General features: G+C 40.5%; 1 protein-coding gene across 25 annotated transcripts in view; it reads right to left on the bottom strand.

Moving 5' to 3' along the window:
* CARMIL1 (capping protein regulator and myosin 1 linker 1) overlaps positions 1 to 12,929 on the bottom strand; it is a 312,491-nt gene that overhangs the window by 162,606 nt on the left and 136,956 nt on the right. For all 25 annotated transcript variants that reach the window (XR_011429896.1, XR_011429897.1, XM_003363747.5 and 22 more), the window contains 3 exons: positions 5,069 to 5,166; positions 4,664 to 4,734; positions 4,339 to 4,412 (listed from right to left, as the gene is read on the bottom strand). Coding sequence is in view for 23 of the 25 variants with exons in the window: in XM_003363747.5 (XP_003363795.1) it covers positions 4,339 to 4,412; positions 4,664 to 4,734; positions 5,069 to 5,166 (243 nt within the window). In the remaining 2 variants the exon portion in view is untranslated. The remainder of the gene's footprint in view (positions 1 to 4,338; positions 4,413 to 4,663; positions 4,735 to 5,068; positions 5,167 to 12,929) is intronic.

Raw genomic sequence — 12,929 nt, 5'->3', positions numbered from 1 at the left:
CAACCTCTTCATATAGAAGCTGGATAGAAGTTGGCTCTAATTTTAATAAAAAGAATCATGGGGAAAAATCAGACCCTCAAGAAAGACGCAATAAACTGAAGATTACGGTGATTAAGCTAGAGCTCTGAAAAAAAGTCAGAGTATTTAGGCATTAGCAGGAGAAATGACCTCTAGAGCAGTAATCATTGTTACAAATCAAGCCCACTGCTGTAAAAAAAAAATCTTCAGAACCCCCTAATTTTCTAATCTTTAGTTATTATATACTAAGTACTACAAGAGAAATATATTACATACATTATAAAACAGAAATAGACATTTTTACATGAGTCAACAAATATAAATAGAAGTTCTAATATTTTTTGTAGCTTATCTTACATTTTCCTTTGGGTGTTCACATCCCATATCAGAAACCACCGATCTACAACAGGAGTCAGCAAACTACAGCCCACAATGCATATTTTTGTAAATAAAGTTTTATTGGAACACAGTCACATTCATTCATTTACATATTGCCTAGAGGTGCTTTCAAGCTACAACAGTGGTGGTACATAATTTCAACAGTGACTGTCTGCCCCATAAAGCCTAAAATATTTACTATCTGGCCCTTTCCAGAAAAAGTTTTCCAACTCCTGATCTAGAGTTTCAGTAGTGAAAAATGTCTTTCTAGCCCTTAAGCTAGAAAACCAGATGATTATGATCCACCTCATTAATGCAGTGTTTACTGATGAACTGAAACTTCTCCAGCTAAGGAATTAGGAAAAATCTTCTTGGAGGAAAATCCTAAAAGTTTTGACAAAGTTTCTCAATTTTGGACAGCATTCTTTCTTTTTTTTTTTTTTTTTGAGGAAGATTAGCCCTGAGCTAACATCTGCTTCCAATCCTCCACTTTTTGCTGAGGAAGGCTGACCCTGAGCTAACATCCATGCCCATCTTCCTCTACTTTTATATGTGGGACGCCTATCACAGCGTGGCTTGCCAAGCAGTGCCATATTTGCACCCAGGATCCGAACTGGCAAACCCCGGCAGCCTAAGTGGAATGTGTGAACTTAACTGCTGCACCACTGGGCCGGCCCCATGGATAGTATTCTATATATTTCAAGTAACTGTAGATATAGTTCCCTCTGCGACAGAATAATCACCAAATTAAGCACAAGTGGATTAGCTGGAAAGTTCAGCACTGAAGCTATGTATAATCTATTAACACTGCAAAAAGGATTAAAGGTGTAACAGACAAAGAAAGCCCAAGAAACACCTCAGGCTGCCCTATGGTGTCTTCACTCCTATAGGCCTGATGTTCTCCAAGTATGGTCCATGGACTCCTGGGGGACCCTGAGATTCATTCAAGGGGTTCACAAGTTCAAGACTATTTTCATAATAATACAAAAACAAACTTGTCCTTTCCACCGTGATGGCATTTGCACGGATGTTGCAAAAGCAATGGTAGCGAAAAGTACTGGCACCTTAGCAGGAACCCAGGCAGCACCCCCACGCTGTGCTGTAGACACCATATCCTTCACCACCACAAACCCATAGTTTCTCTAAACAAATGGCAATTTCAGTGAAGAATGTCCCTGACGAAGAAGTAAAAAGTACTCATTTTATGAAATCTGAGCCCTTGACTAATGGCTTTTAAATATTCTGTGTAACAAAATGGAAGTATCACAAAATGCTTCCTCTCTATATACCAAAGTGATAACTGTTCCAATGTAGAGTATTTGTGTGATAGCTGGAATTAGAAGCAGAACTAGCTCCTTTTTTTCCTGGAACACCATGAAAAGAATGACAAAGTATGGTTATTCAGACTTGGGATTTAGCAGATATTTTCTCTCAAATGTAAGATGCTAGCCAGTCACTGAAGAAAATTACCTGATAGCACCTTTTTCCAATAGTAAAATTATATCTTAAAGCAAAAATTTGATTTTGGGGAAACTTTTTCTGCCACTTGACAGCTTTGCTGTACTTAAAACCTTTTCAGATAAGATCGGTGCTGATAGTTAACAAATGTCTCTTTCTCCCTCTGTTGGACAACAGCAAAATATTTGGACACTATGCATAACTCAGTGAACCAATATTTTCTAAATAACCAACGTAGGACGCTGCAAAATCATGTATGAGTAAGACCCATTCAAAGTAGAAGGTGGACCAAATGGATTTCAATGTAACAAAATACAAAAAGGTTCACTTATATGGTTTCAGATACCTCATTGCAACTGATCTTTAAGAAACTGTCACTTGTTGAGTTGTGGTGAAGTATCAAACATAAATTTCTCTAATTACGTGAAAAGGCTATTAATAACAATCCTTTTTCTAACTACACATCTGCATAAGGTTGGATTTTCTTTATATACTTCAGTCAAAACACTATATCCTGGGCCAGCCCCGTGGCCGAGTGGTTAAGTTCTTGCGCTCTGCTTCGCGGCCCAGGGTTTCGCTAGTTCAAATCCTGGGCACAGACATGGCACCTCTCATCAAGCCACACTGAGGGGGCATCCCACATGGCACAACGGGAAGGACCCACCACTAAAAATATACAACTATGTACCGGGGAGCTTTGGGAAGAAAAAAGGAAAAATAAAATCTTTAAAAAAAAAAAAAACACAACGTATCCTAACAAAGTGAACACAGAAGCAGAGATGAGAATCCAGCTGTCTTCTATTAAGTCAGAAATTAAAGACATTTGCCAAAAGGTCAACTGATGCTACTCTTCTTGCTGACTTATTTTTGTTTTGGAAAATATATTTATTTTTCATAAAAATGGCACCTATGTTGGCCTGTAATAGGTTTATTAACATTATTTTTAAAGGGATTAATAAATATTTTTAATTTTAGTTTTAATTTCTAATGTGATAAACACCAAAAGATATAACCCACATAAACAAAAGCTCAATCATTTTCAAGAATGCAAAGGGATCCTGGGACCAAAAACCTTGAGACCTGATACTGTAGACCTACCTACTTCTATCTCATTCTACATGAAATTTTCTATTTTTATTGGAAAGTACTTACAAAGTAAAACATTTTATTTTTTTGTTTTTCAGTTCACTTTTTCATGAGCTACACAAGAAATACCTTGCCTAAACTTGAGTATGAAGTTCCCTCATACATAGGAAGAGGGAAAATGGCTCTAAGGCAGGAAAAACCTGCCTGCTGCATAAAAAAAGGAAGCCAATCCAAGCTTGAGGCGGCGGGGAGGAGCAGCTTTAGGCACTTCAGCCACCATTACAGACACAGCTGAACCCGCTTCCCTGTCCTTCGCAGACCCAGGCTGTGCAGGGAGGAGTCATACCCATTCAGTATACTTTTTCTTTGCTCAATTCAGTTGGCTAGAACTCTTCGAGGAGCCTACTACAATTCTGGATTTCCTACCAGGTAAGTGGAAAAATTCTTTGACATGACATTTTGGGGGGCAAGATGCTGGTGGTAAGAAGAGGCGATAATTTTCTTGGCAATTCCAGTTGTCCAAATGGCCTAAAAGGAACAGCTGGAATCCCAGAGTTCTCTCTCAATTCCAAACAGAAAAAGATTTATTGGGCTGGGGTTCCCTGCCATAGGGCTGATATCTGTCCACCTAAAATAAGTAGCAGCATATTCACGGTGGAGGAGACTGGAATAGGACAGGATAAATTACCAGAAAAGACACGGGAGAGGCGAGGGCAAGGCTCAACTTTGTCGGGGAGTGAAATAACTGGGATAGGTCTGCCCCTGCAGAAAGAAGGAGCAACTGAATGAGGCTTTTCCCCTGGGGCCTGATCACACTAGCCCACAGCGCTAAATATATTAAAGTCAAGATCTTAAAACCTAAAGTCTCTCAAATAACTCGTAACAGGTTCTACAGTTCTATTATCACTATCAGAAGGCAGATATTGGCAAACTGCTTTCCACCAACATACGCACACATACCCTCAACAATCCCCAATTCATAAAGACATTGTAAACTAAAAGTCATCTGTTAGGATTTCAGCGTAAAATTTCCTCCTAGAAAAATGTTTTAAATGGCAGGCAGTCATATAAAATAGTACTATATTTTATACACGGGATAGATGAAATAGACCTTTGTGGGCCAGTATAAGAACCTAAGAATTATATCATTTCCATAGTTTCTAACTACAAACTCTAGATTTGAGATACACACAAGAACCCCCACCCCAAATCATTCATAGTGATGAACACATTCGAAAATACTACTTGAAAGGTAAAATCCAGAGATTCTTAGATTCTCCTGATTCCCTGTATAAAACGATTTTCTGGAGATAATGTACATCCGTAAGCATCAACAGAGAAGTGCAGCTCTGAGAGCAAAATTAGGAGTAGACGAAAGGAAAAAAAGAAGTAGCTTACCTGTGATCAAGATGACTGAAGTCTTGTAAATTCAATTCCCTAGTGTCTTGTGTCAGATAAATTGTATCCACATCCTATTTGAAATATAATTCAGTCATGTAAATAGTCCACATAGATGATCAGGGAAGCAAGAGAGATGCAAAGAGAATTAGACAATGACATAGGCAGATATTTATGTAATCTGAGGGAGGAAGATTTTAAACAAAAAAAAAATACAGAGTGGGGAAAAAGAAATAAGCCAGTCAAATATGGGAATAGTCTCCAGCTGTGTGTGAATGTGTGCATGTTAGTGTGTGTGTGTGCATGTGCGCACAGATACACTTACCCATTGTACTTCTTCCCTGTATGAAAATCCAAGCCAGTCACAAACACAGGCATACATCTGAGAAAATCCACCTGAAATATACAACGGAAACGTGACGGGTTTTCGGCTAAGTGATTTTTAAGTTAAAATTTACAAGCTTAAATACGGCTGATGTCGACAATGCTGATATTCTTTCCGTTTGGGAAAAGAGCAAAGATTCTCCCCCCGTCCTATAGTAAGTACATAGCAGGGTGCAATACAGCTTAAATATAGGACTTTTGTCCACCAACCTGAAGTCTGTGCGGTGCTAATTACACCTTAAAACTAATTGTACCTTTACAGTAGCATACCAGGAATAGACTTAACTTCCTGGCAGGGGGACATCCATGCAGCCGTTTACATTTTGATTTTAAAATGCATGCTCACCACAGGGGCCCTGCTCGGCCACGGTCTGGCTGTCCCACAGGGCCTGGAGACTGGCCAGTCGCTCAGATGGCTCCATGGAGACTTTTTTCATGATTCTCCTGTAAAATGAACAAGAACGAATTTCAAAAACCAAGTTTTTTAAACTGCACATAGAAATCTATTTTGTGATCCACCTTTTTTTTTAAACAAAGATGGGTGTCACTTCAATTTGGGTAAATATAATTCCATTTTTTGAGCACTGGGGAGCTAGAAATCTATAGGAATAATAATAAACCCCTTTATTTAACTTCCCTTTGTAAGCTAAAGATATCTGGCAACGTAAATAGTCTCCATGTTATTTAGCTGTTTTATAACATTAGATTTTATTAGAATAGTTAGAAAATAGTGTGTTCTACTTAATGAATTGAGTTATATTATGTGTATACTAACCATAAATTACTAACTTTCAAAGAATTAAAGTACAACTCTCCTCCCTTGTCCTTTCATAGTACCCTGTACAAACGTCCATCCAGAAACTGAGCATTTCATACTGGAAGAGCTGTTCTTTTTACCATCTCTTCCCCTGGACTATCATTCCTCTGGAGCCGAGAACATGTCTAACCACGCCGCCCACAGCCCCACTCTCACCCTCAGGACCTAACAAAGTTCCTGCCCACATAGGCAGAGGCAGCACAGAATCATGGTCAAAACAGAGTTTATTAGAACAGTCTCTGGGGCATGGTGAAGTCTCAAGAAATGTTAGTTGATGCCATTGTAGTTATCACATAGTAATCAGTTAATGAATAATTTGTGAATTAATTCACCCCCAAAATTGTATTAAATGTCTACAGGGTGCCAAGACCCATTACCAGGTACTAGGTAGGCATCTAACCACAAATAAAATAGAAAACAGATATTGTCCCTGCCCTCACCAAGCAAGCAGTCTGTTATGAGAAAGAGACAAATAAACAGGCAATATGAGAAGAGAAGTACTAATGTAGGGGAGTACAGGGTGAAAGAGGGGGCAGAGAAGGGGCACTTGGCGAAGTCTCTGGTCGGGGCGGGCAGTGGAGAGTGGGGAGTTGATAAATGCTCTTCAATACATAATACATCTATGCTAAGACCTAAAGGAGGAATAAAGAGTTACTCAGGTGAAGCGTTGGGGGAGGAGGTGCAAATCACAGACTGGGAAAGTGTTTCAGATAAAGGGATGGCAAGTTCACAGAGAAGAGAAAGCCTGTGCTTACCAGAAACTGAATACAGTTCAAAAGAGTTAGCCAAAAAAAAAAAAAAAAAAACACGTAATAGGGATGGGGCAACAGAGGAGTCTGGGGAGCTAGGCAGGAACCAGGTCAGGTCATGTGAGCCTTAAGGGTCAAATTAAGGGTTTTTATTGTAAACGCGAAGAGGAGCCAGGCAAAACCTAAACAGGGAGTATGAGATGATTAGACAAGCGCTGTAAACAAGCATCTGGGAGTGGAGGAGGTGGGACCCGGGACAGACTTTGGCAATCAAGTGAGAAGTTAACAAGAAATTCCTGGGACTGTTAACAGCCCAGTGAGAGTGAAGGTCATGAATTTTTGGTGGTACCAAGGTGAAGAGCTGTGGGGTTTTCTCCTGCAGCTCCCAGCAGCCCAAAAGTGTGTTGAGAAAGGGGCAGTTGGCTTGCTGCAGGCTTGCAGGCTTTCCAGGCAGGCGAGCCAGAAAAACAGAGGGGACAGAAGGAGGCAAAAGGGCCTAGCTGAAGTAACAGACACTGTGGGAAGGCAAGAAGAGGATGGAAGGAGGGGGAAAAACTAAGGGATCCAGGTCCTGGAGGCCCTGAAAAAGTCCAAATACTGGTACTTCCAAGGGAGAGAAAGTGAAAGGACTAGAGGCTGCGGTCAGAGAGGGATGACTAAATTGTGATTTCAACACAGAAGAAGCTGTTCCAGGAGGTGACAAGGTTTAGGGCGTGGCCATCAAAGGTAAAGTGGGGTGGACGTCAGAGATTATGGGCTGTGAGGAAGGGTGCTCGTGGGTCATAACCTGCCAGGACCACGACAGCAGCTGGGTGCAAAGTGGTGCAATACACATACTAAATCCTATTGGACATAGTATAATCTCTCTTCAATGATTTAACAGCACTTTGGCTATGTAGAACACTCTCAGTCATCATTAGGAATTTCAAACTCCAAGTTGAGTATTAAAAGAAAATGTTCTCAGTTATTTCTGTTTCCTGATTGGACAGATTCCAGATGAAATGTACTAGAGCTTGACAAATTGCCTGGTTGGCTTGCTCTACTCCTAGAGACAACCTCAAATGCATACCAAAGCATTTAAAAACAAACATTCTGCTAGCATTGAAATTATTCCTACTTGTTTGCAATTTTTATGATTGAAGCATAATCAGGTATAACCAATTGATGTCAAATGTCATTAATTCTCTCAAATTCCTGTGTAAATGCATAAGAGCTACAAGTGCAACATGACTTTTCTCTGTTTTGCCTGAAAACATCTATGATTAAGTCCTATTATTCTAAAAGTCCTTAATTTGGGGGCAGCTAGGGGTTTAAGAAGACATTCACAATGAAACCGGTATATTATAGAATCTGGCAATTTGGAATGGTTCGTCTCGGGTCAGTACTATCATTCGGGTATTTCAGTGGCATTATTTTCTGGCTACAAGTCAGTGAAGCCAGACATTATGCAAAGAAATCACAGAGCTGTCGGAGGCAGATACAAGCATTTACACAGCTAAATGAAGTCAGCCTTGGACACACCAAGCTGGACTTATATCTGACTTCATCTGAGATCAGATTTCTCGTCTAAAATTCTTGCTTTATTTCAACAGAACTGCAGGCCATGCTGTTTCAACGATGCACAGGATGAAGTTAAGCTAGTCAAAAGCAGGAAGAAAAGGCAAAATCTTTGGCAGGAAGCTGGGAGGATTAAGAATAGGAAGGTGGCAGTCTAGGATTATAGGGAGAAATACCCTTCACGACAGATTCAGAAACCAGAGCCTCAATTTTGCTCCAAAAACAACCCTGGACATTCACACTCAGGGGTAAGGAGAAGTCAACTGGAGATTGAGGGAGGCAGCGGCCACTGAAGATGTCGGTGTGAATAGGGCCCTGCCATGAGGAGGCTACACCTGGCATCTTCCCTCACCTTCAAAACACTCTTCAAAGGAGTCAGTCTGCGCTTTTCCAACTAGCTCCACTTCTGTAACACTTCTCACCTTTCTTTTTTAAGGAAGTAAAAAAACTTGAATTTCAGGAACTAAAGGAGTCTCATGAAACAAGTACATTTATTTACATAAGAGAGAGAAAGTGCTAAGAATTCAACTTCCAGAAGGCAGCAACAGTGCCGTAAGTATTCTAACATTATGCACAGAAACAATGACTGGAAGGAAAACCCACCCCACACAACTTGTTTTCTGCCTGGAGCTAAATAACAGCAAAGAGCCCGTCTGTGCATGCATCACAGGGCTCTGGCTCACATATAGATACACAGAGAGAGAATGTGTGTCAGAAAGACAGACAGACAAGGGATTTGCCATCAAAATAAGTACCATAATAGGTAAAACAAAGTCCTAGAAATCAGATATGCAGGGCCTGCCGCTCACCTGCAGGCAGCACTATATAGTTGAACCAACTATATTTACATCGGGTGCATTTAATTTACGTAAGACTCAGAAAATAGTTACGTGTGGCAAAGAGCAGTGAACTAGACGACAAGCACACCAGCTATCTATGCAAATCTCATGCTTAAATTGCAGACATGGAAAAAATCTGTAAATTCTTTTAATCCACGTAAAGTCATTGATTTATTTAAAATTCAATTCCAAGGCTCATCCTAGGCAAGATGGCAACTGTATCCAGAATAGTATGTGTTTTACTAATGGAAACCACACCACAAGAAAATGCAACTTACTGCTTTAGACAAGTGATGAGATGACCAGCGCCTGGAAAGCACCTTTCTTTTGTTGACAAATAAACTTCTATTTTCCTTCTTTTCTCCACAATAACCTCACCTTTTCATACTTCAATCAGCTTGTGACTTCGTAGAGACTTGTAATACTATTTTTATTATAATAGTAAAGAAACATTGCCCTAACATACCAATGCTAATACTCAGCCAACTTTTAAATGTGTCACATATGAAAGAATCATCAAGCATGCTGAAAGCCTAAGAAAAAAATCACGTTAGAAGGTTACTATTCTGCCACGGAAAAAGGACGTTATTATCCACATTTAACAAAAAAAAAAATCAAACTACAGACATTCAATCAACTTACATATAATTTTTAAAAATCATAAACATCAAAGGAATTCCCTACAAATGTCACCAGTTTCCTTTCTGACAGCATAGGCCTTCATTCCGACGCCTCTGGGTGACGGGCTGCCACAGCTCATGCAGCCAAAACTTCTGGAGTGCTATTAAGCAGTTTACATGAGTTGATTCAATTTGCACAAAACTGCATTAACATCATATTCCCTGAAGCATTCAGAAGTGAGTTAACTTGCCTAGAGTCTCAGCCGCTAAACTATCCAGACAATCTGACACCTTCCAGTTCCACCCTGAGGCTCTCTCCACTCCAGTTCATAAAGCAGACCCACAAGAACGATTCTCCCGTAAGTGGAACTGTTATTTTATTCCAAAGTTGGAAAGCCTTCTCTAGCTCCCCGGTGCCTATCCTTGAGGCTTCTATTCAGACCCTCTCTCCTTGGACCTCATCTTGACATCCCAGTGATATCCGCAGGCTCCCAATTCCAACCACACTGGGGGGCTGCTGTCTCCTGAAGGCCGGCTGCACCTGCACCAGCCCTTCCCTCTGCTTCCAGCCTTGACATTTCCCACAAAATTCTCCCCGGGCCCACCCCCGACAGAAGTCCTCCTCTCAAACAAAGAGAAAAGCAAACACAAATCCAACACTAATTTTTTGACATCCCAAGTTAAATGTTACTTTCCCTTCTCTGAAATCTGGGACTCTCACTCTCTTCATCATATTATTTGTGGAACTTTCTTACATGACTTTTAGTCCATAAATTCTTAGAGGGCAGGCAACATGTTACTCATCTATGCGTGCCTGGGGAATCTCTTGAGTGAAGCTTTTCTACATTCATTCTAACTTGCCTTAATGACTTAATTTAATGTAAGAAAATCTAGCTTGGTTTTGGAGAATGGCCAAGGTTCTTGTTATTAGAAAAGCTGAAGGCCATAACACAAAACAGCTTCCTGAAGAGAACTGCCATTACAGACACCTCTGTGAAAACAGATTAAACAAACTTAGACCATAAATACTTCCCTAGATTGCCCCACTGCCATTGTCTTAGGTGAGGCCTCCAATGATAGGCAAGATCGCAGAGCAAAGATGAGAATGTTCACAAAACAATGCTAAGAGGGAGTTGATTTTTAAACCTAAATTTTCTTCTTTAATCTTTAAATTTTCTCTATATTTTGAACTAAACTTTCCTTATATAATGAGGGAGGAAAATGTAATTTTGTAACTGAAGGCGAGAGGAAGAGATAAACACCCTTCCATATATGTTAGAGGGAGGTGAAGAGAAGATACTGGTGTGAATATTAATTTTAATGAAAATTCTTCATTTTTTTCCTACCTACAGTCTCTTGACTATAGTCAAGAGGACTGATTATATTTTATAGATATTTATATACTACTTTTATAGTTGATTTTGGTCATAGATGTTATTTTCAAAACTATATTTGGGTAAACCAGAAATTCAGGTCTTTGCAGGTGTTGTTTCATTTATATCCAGCCAAACACAGATTATTCGAGAACTGATTATCTGAACTGAGGGCTGCCCCGTCTGAGTTCGTCCTGATTCTTCTGGTTCTTGCTATCTGCTCGTCAGACATTTTCCTGTCGACCAGTCTCTACCAGAAATGCCCTGAGCAAGGAAGGAGAGGAGGGCTGGGGACCCAAGGTCACTAAGATGAGCTCAGGTAATATATTTGATGGGACAAATGACTCAAACAAGGCTTGAAGATTCTAAATATAGTTTCATATTCTCCAACTTACTATGAGTGGAATGTATGACACTACTGAGGACATATTTTACTTTGCATGTTCTATATTATTTATGTAAAGGAAGTATTTCCCTTACTGACAGCTTTGACTTAAGGCATACTAGGAATGTAGAAGAAAAGATACAGTTACCCACTTCTTCACCCTCTCTAGCCGCAATAACCAACACCAACATAACTATACATTTCTCCTGCCGAAATCATGTAAGACAATCTAAGGAACTTCCAGAGTAAAGGCAGAACATGTAAGTCACAAAATATTAAGAGTTTATTTTGACAAGCTAACTGTGTGTTGGGTAGGAAAGCGAAATAAAAGTCAAATACATTTAAGTTATTTAAATTCTCTGCCAAGTCTTTCTAAATTATAATCTGCACCTTAGTCCACATTCATATCTTCATTTGAATTGCCTCTCCTTTTCGTACCCTCTCCTCTAAATTCTCTCCATCCTTTTCAAGCATATCTCCTCTGCACAGACAGCCTGCCCTTGTTCACCTCCCACTTACACCTGATCACTTACTATCTCATCTGCTTTGTGTCACCTCAGCTCAAGCATCCATGGCTTCTACCTTCTATATATTCCAGGTCACATCAGCCAACAATGTATTAGGCACAGAGTAAGCATGAAATTTATGTGCTCATTCAAAACCTCAGTGAACATCTACTATGTGCCAAGGACTAAGGATTTAAGATTAATAAACACACAAGCTTTGCTCCAGCAACTCCCAGGCTAGAAGAAAGAAGAGGTATGTCTTGGGCTCTGTATCTTTGTCACCTTCTCAAGGATATTGTTGATTTACCTACCGCTGTCTCCAGCAAGAATCTCTCTCTGACTATTAGGCCATTCCCTGCATTACAGCCATATGCTTTAATATCTCCCATTGTGAATACAAACAAAAATCTCCTGTAATTCCTCATACCCTGTTAGTTACATCCCATTTATCAGTTTTCCTTAACAGCTAAACTTCTCTAAGAAGTTTTCCACATAGGCCACACCCACTTTCTCACGTCTGAGTTCAGCGGACAATCATGGCAGCCTGCAGAACTACAGTCAGACAGTCTACCAGAAAGCTAGAACTGTGCCCTTCACAGCACCAGTCCACTGGACAGCCCTCTGTCCTCAGCTCGTTCAATGCCCAGTATCATTCTGCAATCACCCACTCCTTCTTTCAGAAAATCCTCCCCGGCTCTGGCTTTCCACTGGAACGCTTACACAACTCCCTTTGTGGCTATTCCTCTTTTATTTGACCACCAAATGTTGGCCTCATTCCCAAGACACCTTCTCTTCTAGTCCACGTATCTCTCTAGGTGATCTCATCAACAGTCGTGCATTCAAGACAATCTTTACACTAATGACTCTAACATTTGCTGCATGTCCAGACCTGGACCTTTCCTCCAAGCTCTAACCTCATCTATCTAATTGCCTATCTGATAACCCCACCTAGATGTCCTCGATCTCAAATTTAGCATGCCTAAAAAGAATGGCTGGAGGGGCTGGCCCGGTGGCCGAGTGGTTAAGTTTGCGTGCTCCACTGCAGGCGGCCCAGTGTTTCGTTGGTTCAAATCCTGGGCGCGGACATGGTACTGCTCATCAAACCACACTGAGGCAGCGTCCCACATGCCACAACTAGAAGGACCCACAACGAAGAATATACAACTATGTACCGGGGGGCTTTGGGGAGAAAAAGGAAAAAATTTAAAAAGAAAATCTCTCCAAAAAAAAAAAAGAATGGCTGGCATTTTTTTTCTCCCCAAAAAACTTGCCCCCACACCTACCCCAGGCCCTCTTCATCTCACTGAAAAGTAGCATTAGTCACTAAGTCATTAAACCAGAAACCTAGGAGCCATCCTTGG

The sequence above is a fragment of the Equus caballus genome, chromosome 20 (genome assembly GCF_041296265.1).
Source record: "Equus caballus isolate H_3958 breed thoroughbred chromosome 20, TB-T2T, whole genome shotgun sequence".
Lineage (NCBI taxonomy): Eukaryota > Metazoa > Chordata > Mammalia > Perissodactyla > Equidae > Equus > Equus caballus.
This window is presented reverse-complemented; position numbering and strand designations above follow the sequence as displayed.